Source organism: Amaranthus tricolor, chromosome 17 (assembly GCF_026212465.1).
Source record: "Amaranthus tricolor cultivar Red isolate AtriRed21 chromosome 17, ASM2621246v1, whole genome shotgun sequence".
Lineage (NCBI taxonomy): Eukaryota > Viridiplantae > Streptophyta > Magnoliopsida > Caryophyllales > Amaranthaceae > Amaranthus > Amaranthus tricolor.
Genome location: NC_080063.1, coordinates 15,399,659 through 15,417,749, shown reverse-complemented (window position 1 = coordinate 15,417,749; position 18,091 = coordinate 15,399,659). Strand labels below are relative to the sequence as shown.

General features: G+C 31.4%; 2 protein-coding genes across 4 annotated transcripts; both read right to left on the bottom strand.

Moving 5' to 3' along the window:
* Positions 1-517: 517 nt before the first annotated feature.
* LOC130803792 (uncharacterized) lies at positions 518-6,123 on the bottom strand. The gene is made up of 5 exons (XM_057667993.1): positions 5,747-6,123; positions 3,840-5,213; positions 3,333-3,752; positions 3,057-3,256; positions 518-686 (listed from the first exon to the last, which is right to left on the bottom strand). Exons 2-5 carry the CDS (start codon positions 5,208-5,210, stop codon positions 518-520), a joined length of 2,160 nt encoding a protein of 719 aa, XP_057523976.1. The 5' UTR covers positions 5,211-5,213; positions 5,747-6,123.
* Positions 6,124-13,804: 7,681 nt separating this feature from the next.
* Positions 13,805-17,627, bottom strand: LOC130804608 (uncharacterized). 3 transcript variants are annotated; one of them, XR_009040041.1, is made up of 3 exons: positions 17,431-17,627; positions 15,563-15,755; positions 13,805-15,425 (listed from the first exon to the last, which is right to left on the bottom strand). XR_009040041.1 is itself a non-coding variant. In XM_057669107.1 (3 exons), exons 2-3 carry the CDS (start codon positions 15,708-15,710, stop codon positions 14,729-14,731), a joined length of 405 nt encoding a protein of 134 aa, XP_057525090.1. In that variant the 5' UTR covers positions 15,711-15,755; positions 17,431-17,627; the 3' UTR covers positions 13,805-14,728. The 3 variants fall into 3 exon arrangements, 1 of the variants encoding a protein (XP_057525090.1); XR_009040042.1 differs by having other exon boundaries at positions 13,805-15,062; XM_057669107.1 differs by having other exon boundaries at positions 13,805-14,985.
* Between the last annotated feature and the right edge of the window lie 464 nt (positions 17,628-18,091).

Here is an 18,091-nt window from a genome sequence, read left to right as displayed (position 1 = left end):
TTTGTACCAAACATTCTCTAAATAAATTAGAGTTAATTCAACAGAGATAATCTTACAATAATATTTTTTTATTTTAAATTTTGTGAAACATATTCTATGCAAACGAGTGCATTATATATTATATTTGTCCACGTTATTACTCGTAACGTAAGGACATAAATGTGGGTCAAAAATAATAATGACAATCTCACATGATGTACGAAATAAATTTGTAATTGTAACCTATTTCCTTGACATTAGTCCCTAAAAGTCAAAAGAATTAAGCGTGCAGAGTAATAGTAGACAATATATGATTTCTTTTACAAGGATAGTATGGGACTGGCGATTTAACAGCACTAGTGCTGCTGAACAGGCGGTTGGGTTACCAATAATACAGCTACAGTTCTTACACAGCATGCACTAAGATAGTACGGATTAGCTCATTATAAATTAGTCCCTTGCTTGGTATACTATGCTTATTAGTTTCCTCAACGCAGCAATTATATTAGCCGGACAAAAAATGAGGTTGAGTCTCGTTCTATGGCTTTTTATTGCTGCTGCCACCATTCATTTTTTTACTATAAGTACCGAAGCCTTGCCGGATGTTGAAGGTTTTATTGGTACAATGTTTGAGAAGAGTACAGAAACCTTCAATAAAATTGAGCACAAGGACCAGATCAAGGATGTGGGGCTGAATGCGGCGCAGACTGATCCATCAGATCTATCTAATAAAGCACATGATTTAATTAAGGGAATTATTATTTGTCGCCATCTTTTTCATTTTATCGCCACCCCCCCTTCTAACAAAATTACCATATTACCCCTAGATTAAAAAAAATTACAAAAATGCCACTTAAGTTAAAAAATGTTTAAGAAATGTAAATGGCACTTAATAACATTGTTATCGCTTAATGACATTATTATCGGAATTATATATATATTGAATTTTCAGAGGCTTTATGGTAGTATATTCGAATTCAAACACGATACCTTCTCTCTAAAAACTCTCTAAAAACAATACGTAAAGTTAAACAACCTAGAACTCTAGATCGAACATCAATGGCATACCAAGACGTGCATGATAACGATCCGGTAAGTAATTAATCGGTTCGATTTTTGCAAAAAAAAAAAAAAAAAAAAAAATAGGAACGTAGTCGCACAAACCAGTCGCACAAAACGTGCGACTGGGAGTCGCACGTTTTGTGCGACTGGTTCGTGCGACTGCTTCATAATTTTTTTTTTTTTTTTTTTTTTGTATTTGAATAAAAAAAAAAATAAATAGAAGTCGCACAAAACGTTTTGTGCGACTTCTATTTATTTTTTTTTTTAACTTCGAATTATAAAATTTATTTTGTTTAATTAAATTATTTTATTTTAATCTATTGTTGTGCTATAATAATGGTATTTTATTATAATTATTTTGTAGAAATAATTATTTTTTAAGTTATTATTATTTTGATATATTATGATAATGTTATTATAATTATTATTTGCAGGACTTTGAAAATTTAGGAGATAATATAGATTATTCTGATAGATTTGTTACCGATAGAGAATTTGATTCTGTAGATGATTTACATACTTGGGCTAATGAGATAGCACTAACAATTGGATTTCAATTTACACGTGCTTCATATAAAAAAAAAGAAGGGCGTTCTAGAGTGAGTCTGTACTTAAGATGTCACCGTTACGATAAAAGAAGTGTTGATTTGCATAACTTAGACAATGCTCCCCGACCAGGTTCCAAAAGTAGGGGTTGTGGGTGTAAATTTATGATTTTAGGAACTAGTCGTAACCCAAAGGAAAGACCTTGGACGGTTAGAGTGTTTCCTGGTGAAAAAGGAATACATAACCATCCGTTCTTCATGTACATAGATGGTCAAATAAGAGTAAATAGGATGACTGTGGATATCAGGCAGCACATACGAGATCTAAGTGCAACTGGCATGCAACCAGCATTTATAATGTCTTCAATTAGAAGAAATTTTCCTCGTTTTTATGCTAGTATGAATCAAATTTACAATGAGAGACAGTCAATGAGGAGAGAAGAGATGGATGGTAGGACTCCTCTTCAACACTGTCTGTATATGGCCACGGAGCATAATTATGTAGTTTGGAGGGACTTGGATAGTGAGGATCAGTTGACTAGATTATTGATTGCGAATCCAACTTCTATCCAGATGCTACGTTCGTGGCCCCATGTTGTGTTGATAGACACAACGTACAAAACGAATAAGCAAAAGTGGCCCCTTTGCGAAATCATTGGAATGACGCCAACGAATCATAATTTCTTGGTTGCATTATGTTTGATGCGAGATGAGGCGGCTGTGTCTTATTCTTGGGTGTTGGAGAGGTTGAGGGATATTTACGGGACAGTGCAGACGCCGGATGTAATCGTAACGGATCGGGATGAGGGTTTGTCTGCAGCTATTCATGCTGTCTTTCCAGGTAAACATGTTTTAATTATTAATTATCGTCGATCTATGTATTATATATTTCTGAATTAATTTTAAATTTATGTTTAATGCAGATGTACGACATCTATTATGCGTATGGCATATTGGCAATGACGTGGAGAACATGGTCGATAAATTGTGTGGCGGCAAGAAAAATCAACAGGGCCAGTTATTCAGGCAAACAAAATGGAACCCCTTGGTTAACAGTATGACGATCGCCGATTTTGAAAACAGATGGGAAGGGATTGTGTCCACTTGGTCGACTAGGAACCGGAGAGTCGTGCAATATTTGGCAGGAACATGGATTCCTCACAAAGAGAAATTTGTGCGTGCGTGGACGAATGATTGTTTGCACTTGGGTAACCAGACTACCAGTCGAGTTGAAAGTCAACACTCTTCCTTCAAGTACTACTTGGGTAGCGGTAATAGCTCATTCGATACGCTGTTTAAAAGGGCGCACGCACAAATTACGAATCAACAATCAAAAATAATACAAGCTCTTGAGGAATCTAAGAATTCCATTTCAAGAACGTCGCGACTAAATTTTCTACGACCGTTGTATCGTCATGTTTCTATATTTGCCTTGGAACTATTGATGATGGAGCACAACCGGATGCTAACCCTGGGCAGTTGTCTTTTAGAAAAATGCGGTTGGTGCAAGTCTCTAAGGGGCTGCGCCCTCTACACTCTTGCCATTCGGAAAACAACTCTCTAAGATCCTCTAAATACATATCAGCAGCATCTCTTTCCCGAGGCGTCATTTGAGCAATAGCTGGCATCCTGAGCAATGGTGCAAGTCGAGTTGGAAATTCAGCAGCAAACTGTAAAACCAGACAATTGCAAAGTCAATACATGTTATGAAACATAAAAATAAAATATATAATTAGGAATACTAACATATTCGACTCTGTTATCAGCAGCACCAAACGCAGCAGCAGGTCCTTCACCTGGGATGAGAAAACAGTGGGAAGACACTCTAAACCAGTCCACGTAATCCGGGGCAGCCTCTGATGGAACCGATGCGCGACGCTGTGCCTGCTCCACTACACGGGCACAGTAAGGGAACCTACTCCACATCTCCGTAAACATACAGGAAGAAGCGAATGTAACTGAGTAGGAGCCCTGTGCTGGTTGCAGAGCTTGGGTAGGTCTCAGCGGAGCCGGGGGAATCTCCTGTGCAAAACCGAGCTGCCTCACTGTCCTCTCAGGCAAATAGACCTCCACGATATCGAAACAGGTGATACCACCGATATACGAGGTACGTGGGTGCTCGTTCAATAAAGACCTATCATAAGTCAAGTACGGAGTCCACTCCACCTGCTCACAATGAATATAATACATAATCAACATAACATCTCTGCCCTTGACAAGTTAAACAATTAAGTTTGAAGTCATGTACAAAACCTGTGCCTCTGTCATGGCATCCAGTATGCTCCTACAGTCTATCAGTCTGCTCAGCTCGCGGATTGGCTTCGGCGGGGACCACATCTCTGCCCTTGTCTTGTTCGGCATGTCAGCTTGACGCAGATGGGGGCGGAAGGCTGGGAAGTACTCGTAAATCCATGTCTGCAACAGTGTCAGGCAACCAGCAATAGTCTTGCACCCAGTCCTTGTCGCCATACCCAGTTGGCGATACATGTGAGCAAGCGTCACTGCACCCCAAGCAATATCAACCTCATCAGCGGTAATAGTAACAACAGGGTGAGGACGCATCCCGACTCTAGTCTTATCCACGAGCAACGTGGAACCTACTATAGCCATGTAGTAGGCGGTACGTTGAGTATCCATAGACTGAGAACGGTGGCATAGCTGCAACAGTGCACCAACATTAATGCTGCCGCTTGTGAAGTGCCCCTTCGCACGCAGCTCCGACAATGGCATACCAAAAAGGCCGGCCAGGCCAAGCTGCCATTCATTATCAGACGGTTGCACGGGAAGTGAACCGTCAATGCCAATTCCCAAGATGCGTTGCACGTCGTGCAACATTATGGTCATCTCCCCCCACGGCATGTGGAAGGTGTTGGTGTCAGGCTGCCACCTTTCCACAAATGCCGTAATGAGAGCACTGTCGATGTGCTGGTGCATTATATACGGCAGCCGACCAAGGGGAGTACCAGGTAACACTCTGTACAATTCATCAGACATGTCCTGAAGTCTAATGATTGAATCCAACGTTTTCTTCCGAGCACGACATTCCAAAATCGGAGGGGTGCGCTCCGATCCCTCAAATATAGCCTTTGCTACGTGCCCACCGTAGCTGGGTATTAAAGTAGTATCAACAGGGCCCCCGGGCTGGGCTGATGTGATTAACCAGTCCGTGTCCGCGGACTGCGATCGCCTCCTCCCCCGTGGAGCCGCATCCTCAGCCTGGCTTACTCCTGCCTGATCAGAAGTGCCACTCGAGCCCTGCCCTCTACTCTTGAACTTAACAGCATGGCCTCTTACGATCGTCCAATCAACAGGATGACATGCAGACTCATCCTGACCAAGAGACTCTTCCCGACTAAGAGACTCGTCGTAATCAGTATCATCGTCACCTGAGCCGACCGTATGACTATGTAGGCTACTTTGGCGCTCAAAGCGACTACGCACTTGCTCTAGGGTACTTGAACGTTGGGCCTGACTATGTATGGCCGCTTGTTCTTGCCTTGCTCGCCTTGCAGATCCCGTAACCCCCCTCTCATGGGGATCACCTCTCAGTAAAGTAGGCCTAGATCTATTGCCGCTTAATAAACCTCTAAAAAACCCTTTTCCTTTACCTTGATTTCCAGCCATTTACTAGAATTTTCATAATTTAAATTAAGACAACATTTTAAATTACTTAAAATCAAATAAATTAAAAACAAGCAACACGTAAAATATTTCACATTTACAAATAATTAAACAATTATTATATTCATAAATATTTAAACAACTCAAATTTAATAAATTAATTACACTAAACAAATTCATTACAATAAAAAAAAAAAAAAAATTAAAACCGGTCGCACGAAATGTGCGACTGTACAGTCGCACATTTTGTGCGACCGGTTTTAATTTTTTTTTTTTTTTTTTTTTTTTCGAATACGTAAATCAATAACTACTTCTTACAACAACATTATCATAATACATATTATTACAACATTTACTAAATAACATTAACTAACAACAAACTCTTTCAAAAATTTAAAAAAAAAAAAAAAAAAAAAATTTGGTTTTGGCCCAGTCGCACAAAACGTGCGACTGTACAGTCGCACGTTTTGTGCGACTGGGCCGAATCCAAAATTTTTTTTTTTTTTTTTTTTGCTTCGATTGATTTAAAAAAAACTTACCTCGAATTTTTGTTGACGATTTCGATTCCAAAGTTTTAGCTCCGCTTAATTTTATGTGAAGAATTTGATTTTATGGAAGTGATGAAAGTGTTATTGAGTGGATTTGAAGTGTTTTTATATAAGTTATAAGCTTAGTGGCATTTTCGTAATTTTTTAAATTTCAGGGGTAAAGTCGTAATTTCATTCAAGGGGGGGTGGCGATAAAATGAAATTGGTGGCGACAAATAAGAAATGGGTTAATTAATTGTAATGAGATCGTCTGTCTCATCGTTGGATTGGGTGTGTTGCTTTGTTTGTTTAGAGAATCATAGATTTGTCGTTGATGGATCTCTAGCTTTGGTCCTTTGCTTGTGTTGTAATATATGTTGCCGTACGCCTGGCCTGGTTTTATTAATAATTAGTAGTGTTGATCTTGAGCTTGTACTGCACCTCTGGCTCCTACTTTGATGGAGTTATGATTTATGAAGATTGTTTGTGTTCCTATCAAGATAATTGTCTTATTAATTACTCCACTTTCTTTTACCCATCTAAATTAATCATTTCATGAATTCTTGTGAGAAACCCTTTTTTTAAGAGATCATCACTAATTGAGTCAGTCCACTATATACTTTTTAAAATATTATAAGTATGTATTAAAAATAATCTAAATAGTCATTTAAGATATTATGAGTAGACATTAAGAATACGGTAAGTACATATAGACAAAATGTAAATAGGCATTAAATTTTAATGGGTAGGGCTTGAAAAACGTCTCTCAAAAAAATAGTCTCTTACACTGGCTGTAACTAATTACTCCATTAGATTTTAGATTGTTTATGATTACTTAATATTATATTATTGTCTTAAAGTATAGCAATTTTTTTTAGGACTCATTTTTTACTTTTTAAATATTTTATTTGTATGAAGAAAAATGAATGACTTAGAAGTTATGCTAAAATCCTTGGTCTGATTCAATTTACTAGTCCAATATAATTTTTTATGTTTTCCGAGATAAAATTTAAAAAATTTTAAAAATTTGATATTGATTCTCCTGCAGTGAAACGAATCAAACATGATCTAACTTGAGTACATTTTAACTTATAGATAATTAAGATCATACAATACAAATTAAGAGTGTGATAAGTGACTAAATCTAAATGAGACAAATAAATTAAATAAAAAGAGTAATTAATGGATGTTTTCAGTACTTACTCCCTGTGTGATGATAGATGAGCATCATTGAGCAAGGAGAAGATTTTTATAAAAAAAAAAATTGGATATTGATTTATCCGGTTCAAATCTAGGTTTAATCGGGTTAGGTCCAGATTACCGGTCCGGTTCACATTTGCACAGTTGTAGATAGTACGTACGATGATTGGAATCAAGGTTGTAATTGAGGCAGGGCGAAGGGGTGTGTGATTTTTTTTTTTTTTTGAAAAAAAAAAATTAAAATACTATTCAAGCTTATCATCAGGTTTTTACATACTCTATATGTTTTAATATATTAATTTATTTTTATTTTTAATCAAGAGTTGTCACGTGATATATGAATCATAGTAAAATATTGTATTTTTATTTGAATTTAATACAATGATCATGTTTAGTGAATAATTAAATATACCAATCAACGTACAGTTTGTATTAATTACTAGGCATTAGCAGAATTAATACAACCATCCTAAAATAAAAAAGACACTTAGTTTGTTGGAAGTACTTTACAAGTGTGAAAATCTCACATTTTTATTAAAATATTAAGTTGTAGACTTGTGATAAGTTAAGGTGTCGTATTCACTTTTACCAGCAGCAAATATCTTTGTACCAGAAAGCTTTGAAGTTTCTTAATGATAATTGTCATAAAATAATTAACTAGATATCATCAATCAAAGAGATAAGCTCGTTATGGTAAGTAATGTTAAGACTCTCTTATATCAGACTTGTTTGCTTTAATTTGTTTGTTTTCGAATGAAAACATCGATCAATATTGTTGATCTCTAGCTTTCGTCCTTGTATTATATAATATGTATGTTGCCGTTTGATTTTATTAATTAGTAGTGTTGTGTTGTGTTTTATATTTCACCAAATTAAATTAAAAATCTCTTTATTGATAGAGTTCTTTAAATTATGATTTATGAAGATTGTGTGTGTCTATTGCTATCAAGATAATTGTCTTATTACTTAATTTCTTTCACCCATCTAAATTAATTAATTACTCTATTAAGTTTGAGATTATCGATTACTTAATACTTTCTCTGAATTTTAATAGTTGTTATAGTTTTCATTAATTGATCTTATTTGTTATATATTTCTCCATTATAATGTAAAATATAGTCAAGTGGAATTTTGTTTGATTCGTCTTAATGCATATTTTTATAATATCAATTTTTTATAATTTTTTATCACATAAAATTAAAGATATTAAAAATTAAAATCGTGCACTAAATAGCGTGAAAAACAAAAGTGTAGCAACTATTAAAATCAAATGAAGTTTTATATTATTGTCTTAAAATATTATTTTTTTTAAAACTCCTTTTTTAATTTCCAAATATTTTATTTGTTTACTAAAAAATGAATGACTCAAAACTTATATTCCCTCTATTCAAGCTAGTAGTCTTATTTATTTTTTATCACTATTCACCTATCATTTTTAATTTGTATTTTATTTTTAATCTATAAGTTAAAATATAGTCATATGTAATCTTATTTAATTCGTATTGATATAAGAATTATTAATATTAAGTTTTTATAAATTTTAATTAAGAACAATTAAAAATATTAAATACTTAAATATTATCTCGATAAATATAAAAAACTAAATAAAATTACTTTCTTTTACTTTAATAATTAGAAGGGTACTAAAATAATCAATATGCTGCTTTAATGCGTAACAGTTAGCGGTGGTCTTGCGTAAATGTGGTGACAATGATAGGACGAGACGGCTTGTAGAAAAATCAATAAGTTAAAAATTCTGAGTACCATCTTAACTTTTACTTTAATTCTATAAATGAAGTAGAGTAAGTTCTTGTAAAAATATAAATATCATATTTTTATAAATGGATTTTGCGTTCAAAAATGCTGATTTTTGTATGTGGATTATTCAGATATCATGATAAAATTTAAAAATTATATTCAAACTCATCGTTAGAGATTTACATACTTTAAAGTTACCTTAAACCAATCCGACCAATTCTACAAGGGTAATCCAAATGACTAAATCATAAAACAATCTTATTATTTTAACTTTTACTTTTATATAAATATAAATTAAAAATATATTATCATTACAATTATGAAAATTTATATAGTTACTGTCTTACTGATTTGCGATTTATAAATGATTCTTATAAGTATTATATTTCTTTTAATTAATAAAAGATGAAATTAAATAAATTTTTATTTTCAGCTCAAAACTTTAAAAATGAACAAATATGAACAAATATGACACATAATCATTCATCGTATAGCGTATCAAAACATATTTATAAGACAATCCTACAATTTGATTTTATCGATTTTGATTGCACCCTTTATCAAAACATATTTCTTGTAGGGTCACGGTGATTTAACGAATAAAACTTTGGATCACCACGCAATTTAAAAAAAAATTTGATTATTTTTCCACAAATTTTTTTAAATATTTTTTAATGTTTATAATTCCCATTTTTTCCATCAAATTTATTATTCAATAAAATAATATATTAACTATTTAAAAGATTCTGTATTTCGTAATTCGCATAAACATTCCTTGCAGAAAATTCATTAAGGAACAGAGAAATATTAATTAAAGATAAAATAAAGAGTTATAAAGAAAAATATGAATATAATAATAATAATAATAATAATAATAATAATAATTGAAAAAAATATCAAATTATATGAGATTAAATTAAAATTAAAAGAAAGTTAAAATTAATAGACAATGAGTATGAGAGAATATTGGTGGGAGACTATACACGAAAAAGTTGGACTCTTTCTTGAAAGAAAATTTGGATTATCATCATTTTGATATTGATGACAAGGGAGTAAGCCATAATTTAAGCGTGCTGAATAATACTTTCTCCCTTTCTTTAATATTCTTTTCATATTAGGGAGAGAGAAATTTAATTAATACTTTTAATATATATTTAGATGATAAAAATATATTTATATGAGATCTCGTTAGATTTGTGTTAATTTATATTTTTTTATCATGTATTTTTTATAATTTTTATTATGTGTATTTAAAGATATTGAGATTTAAAATTTACATTGAAAATTGAACAAAAAGAAACGAAAGGAGCAGTACACAATCATTTGTTTTAGTTTGATATGGGACCGGCGATCAAACAACACTAGTACAGCTGAACCAAATCGTTTACTCGGAACCAGCACGCGGTTAATAGAGGCTGTAATTGTATGAGGCTATAATTGTAATAAGTAGTATGTACGATCAGGATCGTTGATCTCTTACAGTTTATAGTAATGAGATCAACGATTAAAGATATTATATTATAAGCTGATTGTATGAGTCAGTCTCATCGTTGTATTCGTGTGTGTTGTTTTGTTTGTTTTAAAAATTATGTTGTCGTCTGGTTTTATTAACTCGTAGTATTGTGTTTTGTACCGCACCATATGAGTCAGTCTCATAATTTACTTAAATAGATAGAGGAGTAAATCTTAGGAGTAAATTCTAGGTCTTACAATTTTCTATTTTGGGATAACGGAGGACATTGAAAGGGTGATGTTTGAAATTGAAGACACAAATTAAAATAATAAATTAACACAAATTCTTATGAGAGACAGTATCTTTGAGAAACAATCTATAATTGGATTGGCTCATCATCTCTATGTGATAGCGACAAAAATTGTACTAACTAGGTATGATCAGGACCTATCGTTGATCTCTTACACGATCAGTTTCATCGTTGTGTGTGTTGCTTTCTTTGTTTTAGAAATTAATCATCGATTCTCCTTGATCGATATCTTAGCTTGTATTTTTTCTTTTTTGAAATACTCACATCCGAGTGTGATACATTGTGTAGAAAAATGTTATAATCACTAACAAGTATTATAAAACGGAAAAAGTATTATATATATATATATATATATATATATATATATATATATATATATATATATGTTGCGGTCTGGTTTTATCAATTAGTAGTGTTGTGTTTGTACTGAACCAAATTGAAAGACCTACTTCTTTGATGGAGTTCTTTCAATTATGATTTATGAAGATTGTGTGTGTTGCTAACTTGCTATCAAGATAATTGTCTTATTATTACTTTCTTTCACCCAACATCTAAATTAATTAATCCCTCCATTACGTTTGAGATTGTTACTTTTAAACATCAATTTTTTTAAAACTTATTTTTAATTAATTTTATAAATGTTTTATTTGTATGATGAATAATGAATGACTTAGATGTTATACTAGAATACGTACTCCCTCTTATTTAATTTACTAATTTCATTTAACTTTTTTCATTTTTTGAGGTAGCATTTTAACTGTTAATATTTGTGATTGTGGTTAATTAATTTATTGACTACAAAGTTATGTTGTGTATCTTTTTTTCTCTAACATATGTATATTTATGAATTTATATGTATTTATAATTTTTTTCTAACTTATGTTTTATATGTATTTATATTTTTTTCTAACTTATGTTTTATATGTATTTATATATTTTTTTAACTTATATTTTATATGTATTATAAGAACATAAGAATATAACATTATACTTTATCAAGAAATAAAGCAAGAGTACTACATTATAATTTAACGTTCTTTTTAATTTACTGTATAAAGCTATATGTATCATATTTTTTTTCGAATATATTTGTTTTATTTTAAATAATGATCATATTTTAAAAAAAATTTAAATGATAGAGAAATGATCCTTGTCCATTTATTATGAGTATTTTGTAAACGACTAAACTTTATACAATCTGAACATGTAGTATACACTCAAATACTCAATCCTCAATTCAACATCAATATGAGCTTCTTTTAAAAAATCCTGGTCCATTTATTATGAGTGGAATTACTCATAGATTGTTGTCATATTATACTTCTATTTTTTAATACTAAGGGTTCCCTTGGATTGAATGTAAAATATTTAAGGGGTAAAAACGTTATAGATTAATAAAATAAAAATATTTAGACATGCAAATGAAATAATTGAAATAATTGTGAAAGATATAGAATAAGAATCAAATAATAAATAAATAAAAAAGAAGAATGATTTTTCTCGTTTGGAGGAAAAAAATTCCCCCACCCTCTCCTAGGGTAATTTTATATACTCTAAAATAAGGACACTAATTTTAATTTAACCATTTTTCGTTACATTCTTGAATCATCTATCTAATTAATTAACTTTGTGTTCCTTCTTTGACTTGTATTTTATTTATTTTTTGAGATTAAGATTTTGATATTATTATTGTTATTTCTTTGGAAAATTTCATATGGTAATCCTAAATATTCGGCTTTTCCACGTGGTAGATAATCTTTTTTTAAATTCACATGGTAACCTTGACTTTCAAACTTATCCACTTGGTAGACAAAAAAAAAGTTTTTTTTTGTTAACTTAACACTATTTTTATCCACGTACCGATATTTTTTTTCTAAAAATAAACATTGTGATCACCCTAATTGACCACATATTTTGAAATTCAATCAAAATATATAAGTATTTAATTTATTCAAAAATTTAACATTTTGTCTACCACATGGAAAACTTTAAAGCTCAAACTTACCATGCGAATTTAAAAAACATTTATGAAAAAGTCAAAAACTAGTCACGAAGTTTTTTCCTATTTCGTTTGGATTTCAATTTTTTAATAATGAGTGACTATCTTTGTGTTTTCTAGAGTGCCATACATACATGTGTTTGTTTACTAATAATTGAAAAAGAACACCACTTTCTTGAAAGAAAAACAAAGGTAAATTGCTCATATTGGGTAATTTCTTATCTCATTTCAGTCTCTTATGCTTCTTTTTAACACTTAAAATTAATAGTAGGAGTTCAAAGTTTTATAATTTCGGGAACAAAAGAGAATACTTTATCTTATGGCATTAATTAAAAGCTTAACGCATATTAAGTGTAAGATACTTGTACGGATTGCTATATTTATACAAACTACAATTTTATCTGTTGAATATTTAGCTATCTTATTAAGTGTAAATTATTATTGTTGTAAAAAAAGATGTTGAGAAAATTAAAATCCCTACTTTTGATTTTAGAATACAAATTGTAACATTATGAAAAAATTTAGCACCAATGAATATTACTCAAAATAGTATTTTATTGAATAAAAAAAATTCTTTATTATATTTATAATAGCAATTTTAATTCATTAAACCACTAAAAATTAGTACTACGCTGCCCGTACCACAACTAAATGGTTTTTACCCACTTATCACTTTTTCTTTAACGGTTGATATTAATGGATCTTTTCGTCTCATTAACGGTTGATATTAATGGATCTTTTCACTTTTTCTTTACAAGAAAAGCAAATACAGATAGCTGGAAGTCGTTATCTTAGAAGACATGTGTTGCATTATGGTTCCTTTAATGTATTTTATTTTTTTTTTAAATAGCAACACTTCACCTAAAAAGTTTTCGTAAAATAAAAGAACTAAAGATATTAAAGAATAGAGGCGGAAGAAAAATTGACGAATTCTTTAAAGGCTCTATGCAATTTCAAAATTTATGATATTTCTATACTAAGTTTGTATCTCCTAAACATTTAAGATATACTACTTCCGTTTCTTTTCAAACATCCTATTCGCTTTTTGATTCATCAACCACTCTTAATTTGTAGTTTATTCTTGATATATAAATTAAAACATACTTAAATGAAATCTTATTTGATTCATCTCAACATAATGTGTATTAATATCTATTTTTTATGATTTTTAATTATTCACAATTAAAGATATTAAAAATTGAATTAGTGCATTGACAAACATACGTAAAGCAAATAGAAGGTTTGAAAAGAAACAAAAAAAATACTACGTAACTTAATATTAAAGCCCTCTATATTTTAGAACCTTACGAATTCGAACATGTCGAAGAAAACGGAGGCAAGTAACATAAATAAGATTAGGTTCAAGAAACCTCTATATATATTAGAATAGAAACTCCTAAAGAAAACTCATCAAATTCAAGTTCAAAATTAATCTTACATTCAAATAAATAAAAAAAAAATGAAGAAATATCGTCATAGCTCCTTGGATGGTCGTTTCTTGAATTTGTTTTGGATTGTGATTGTGATCACATCCTTAAGTGCAAAAATCGTTTTTTGTGCTGAGCATATCCTCCTACGGACTATGATCATGATCTTACAAATGGTTACGAGAAATCGAGGCGTCTGTTTTCAATGGTGCAGCCATTTGAAGTGTTACGGGGACGCTTTAGGAAGTTTACTGAGTAAAATGTCTGGTATTAGTGCTGCTTCTAAAACTGATGCTCAAAAAGTGACAACTTTGCTTTTGGGCCCGATGACATGCCCGGCATGGGCGAGGACATGGATTCGGGTTTTATGTTTGGATTTGCATATCCACCATATTCTAATTAACACTAAAAAAACCTTAAAATGGGCAACTGTTGGGGAAATTTTCCTTGCCTGTCATTGTGATTCAAAGTGTTTAAATACAAGTGTATTCTAAATGATTTACTCAATGGGCTGGCTATACAATGACTTAATAATAATACACCGAATAACCTTAACATCCCTTTGGAGTATGTAAAATTCAATTGCCCAACTTGCTAAGAAGAAACAAAAATTATCTTTGACCCAAAGCCTTTGTAAAAATGTTTACGAATTGAACGGTAGTAGGGACATGAAAAGGACTAATGAAACCATTTTGAATGGCATCTCGAACAAAATGACAATCAATTTCAACATGTTTCGTACGTTTATGAAATGCTGGATTATGCGCAATATATAGAGTAGATTTACTATCACAATATAACTTCATTGCTTTTGGGTGATGCACCCCCAAACTAAGAAGAAGACCTTTCAACTACTTAAGCTCACATGTGACAGCAACCATAGAACGATAATATGCTTCAGCTGAAAATCTAGACATAGTGACTTGTTTCTTTGTCTTCCAAGAAATAGGAGAATGCCCAAGAAAAACCAACCATTCCATGACAGAGCGACGTGTGAGCGGACAAGTGGCCCAATCAGAATCACACCAACCAGACAAAGACAAGTCACAGAGCGGAGAAGAATACCTTGACCTGAACACCCCTTGAGATAGCGAACAACACGAACTGCCGCGTCCCAATGATCACGACGAGGAGTAGGAAGAAATTGTGATAGCACATGAACAGAGTACGCCAAGTTAGATCTAGTAAATGATAAATATATTAATCGCTCAACTAACCGACGATACCGCTCTACATTTTCAAGAAGTGGACTCACAGACAACACAAGTTTATGATTAGGCTCCATGGAAAAGGTAGCAGGTTTTGAACCAAGATTTCTAGTCTCAACAATAATAATATCAAGAGTATATTTTCTTTGGCACAAGTAAATACCCTCTGAACTTCGAGCTAACTTCAATACCCAGAAAATACTTAAGAACCTCAAGATCTTTCATATGAAAATAAAAACACAAATATTGCTTGAAAGCATTAGGAGCAGCGGAATCATTACCGGAGATAATCAAATCGTCTACACAGATGAGAATACTCAATTGAATTGCACCTCTCTGATAGGTGAAAAGAGAATAATCTGAGTAAGACTAACGAAAACCATATTGACAAAGAGAAATAGCGAACTTTGCAAACCAACAACGGGGTGCCTGTTTCAAACCATAAATAGATTTATGCAAAGAACAAACCTTACCAGAAAGAGTACCTTGAAAACCAGGAGGCATCCTCATGTAAACCTCCTCAAACAAGTCACCATGTAGAAAGGCATTGTGAACATCCATCCGATAGAATTTCCAATTTTTAACAGTAGCAACTAAAAGGAATGCCCGAACTGTAGTCATCTTAGCAACAGGAGCAAAAGTGTCGGTATAATCGATGCCTTTAACCTAATGATTACCAAATACAAAATGACAAACATTAAAAGAAATATATCAATATTATTTTTTCTTTCAATTGATCATAAAGAATGAGACAGGGTGGGGCGGGTCAAACAAGCTGATAATCTTGCATAATCCATGGAGTTTTTTGATTAGTCTGCCTAATATTAGATCGTGCCATTGAATTTTTGATCTAATCTATATATTTATTTACTCTTTATATAAATTTACACAATTTAAGTATTAGTCTTTGTTTTTTTCCCTATTACACAACTATAAAAGTTTTTAATTTGTATGTCATATTAAATCCTTGTTGCAATATTAAAGACACATGGAAAGTAATATTCCTTGATAATGGCGTTATGTCTTCATTTCGGCTTCTTTGTTCACTAATTATTGAACACGCTTTTCCGTACTACCTGTTAATGTCCTCACAAATACCAAACTGCGTGATCATTTAATTCTCGGCAATATTTTCTACAACACAAGTCTCATGAAAACTACTCCTCTTTTTTTTTTTTTTTTTTTTTTTTTTTTTTTTTTTTTTTTCTAGTTCCCTATATGAAATTCCTTAGTCTCTTTGTCAAAAACAAATGAGACAAATGCTTAGGACGATGCAGTAGTAGATTGATCATTACTTTTTGTGAGATAACTTCAAAATAAAGGATGCATATATATATATATATATATATATATATATATATATATATATATATATATATATATATATATTTTCTCATAATTTATATTAATTAAACTATTTAACACGTGTATAATAATCAGCTAGTTATGACTTGGTCAATGATTTGTATTGATTTAATTGATTATGCAAAACGATGTAAGCTAGTCATGCTGATAATAATCAGCTTGATATATTATGTGTAACGACTTCAAATTAATTTAATAAACACCAGCTTATTAATTTATATATATGGGGTCGATTAATTTATAACCTAGTAGTCATGCACTCATGCTTACACTATTTTGAGGGCTTTCATTCGTTCTTATCTTTGAGATATGGTTTGATTCTCATTAACTATATGATAGATTATTATGTTTTTCTCCAGTAGTTATTCCATATTCTACTCCGTATTTAAAAAGATAATATTGTCTCAAATTACCTATAAATTTTGACTTTTTATCAAAAATCACCGATAATAAATGACTTTTTATCGCAAAACAATGTTTTTTCACTTAGTAGGTAGTTTTTCAATAAAGAAATATACCTTTGTATGTAAATTTCAAGTCATCGAGTCGGTTTTGAACACCTCTAATTTATATGTTCTTACTTTTAGTTCATAACTTATATACGGCAAAAAATGACATTGCTGACTTAGAAATGTGATTTGATCACGGACATTACCTTTATAAAAACTAAAAAGAACAATACAAAATCAAAATTAAGTCTTAATAACAAGATTTAAAATAATACAATATATTATCCAAAGTTATGTTGATACCATAAGAAAAATAGTTAGAAATTTGTTCTTGAACTATATACAAAATACTTAAATTCAAGACTAACTAATATGCAATTCATAATTACAACGGATCCTAGAGAACACAAAAAACACAAAAATTTATAAGAAAAAAAAAATAATAAAGCATAGAATTTTCAATCTCATAAAATAAAAATTAATTGTATATATAATTTATAAATAAACAGGTGAGCGAGCAAGTTTACCCGCGAGTATTATTTTGTGTTGCCACCAGCCCGATTTACTTAGCGCACGGATAGTACCCACCCAAATATTAAATTTTTTCAATAATTGTAGTTCAAGCCCTCCTGTTTTTCGATGACTGATTGTATCGTTCTTACAATTGATCAATGAATGCGTCGAAAGTTTTTAGAGTGGTTCTTCCAAGAATAAGGGGTATGTGTATGCCTGCGGTCATCCATCACCATAAATTTATAGGAAAAATTGCTTTTAAAAGGCTAATTTTTAGCCCGTCTGCAAGTAAAGTCATAAAAGATTAACATTTAATTTATTCTACAAATGACCAACTATTACATCCTATTTGCAAACAAAGGGCTTTCAGGTAAATGGTTATTGAAAGGATATTAAAATATATTCTTAAAGTTTATAAATGAGTAGGGATGTCTAGTAACTTCTTTCACCCTATACCCTACTTCCTTTGTTTTTCGTCTTTCTCTCTCTCTCTCTCTGTCTCTCTCTCTCTCTCTCTTTCTCTTTCTCGCTGTTTGTCTTTCTTTCTTTCTTTCAAGACTAGGTTTAGATGAAATTGGATTTTTATGAAGCACATACACTTTCACTGCTCTATTCCAAATTGTTGCATCATGCAAATGGACAACTTTATTTTTCACATCTATCTTCCTCAATTCA

Bases quoted from the DNA above. Each gene is read 5' to 3' on its own strand.
- LOC130803792 (XM_057667993.1), bottom strand. From the start codon at position 5,210: ATGGCTGGAAATCAAGGTAAAGGAAAAGGGTTTTTTAGAGGTTTATTA. The intron at 3,753-3,839 runs GTTTTGTACATG...CATTGTGAGCAG, and splicing joins ATGCCATGACAGAGGCACAG to GTGGAGTGGACTCCGTACTT. The intron at 3,257-3,332 runs GTTAGTATTCCT...CTGGTTTTACAG, and splicing joins CTGATAACAGAGTCGAATAT to TTTGCTGCTGAATTTCCAAC.
- LOC130804608 (XM_057669107.1), bottom strand. From the start codon at position 15,710: ATGACTACAGTTCGGGCATTCCTTTTAGTTGCTACTGTTAAAAATTGG. The intron at 14,986-15,562 runs GTAAGGTTTGTT...GGGACGCGGCAG, and splicing joins TTTTCAAGGTACTCTTTCTG to TTCGTGTTGTTCGCTATCTC.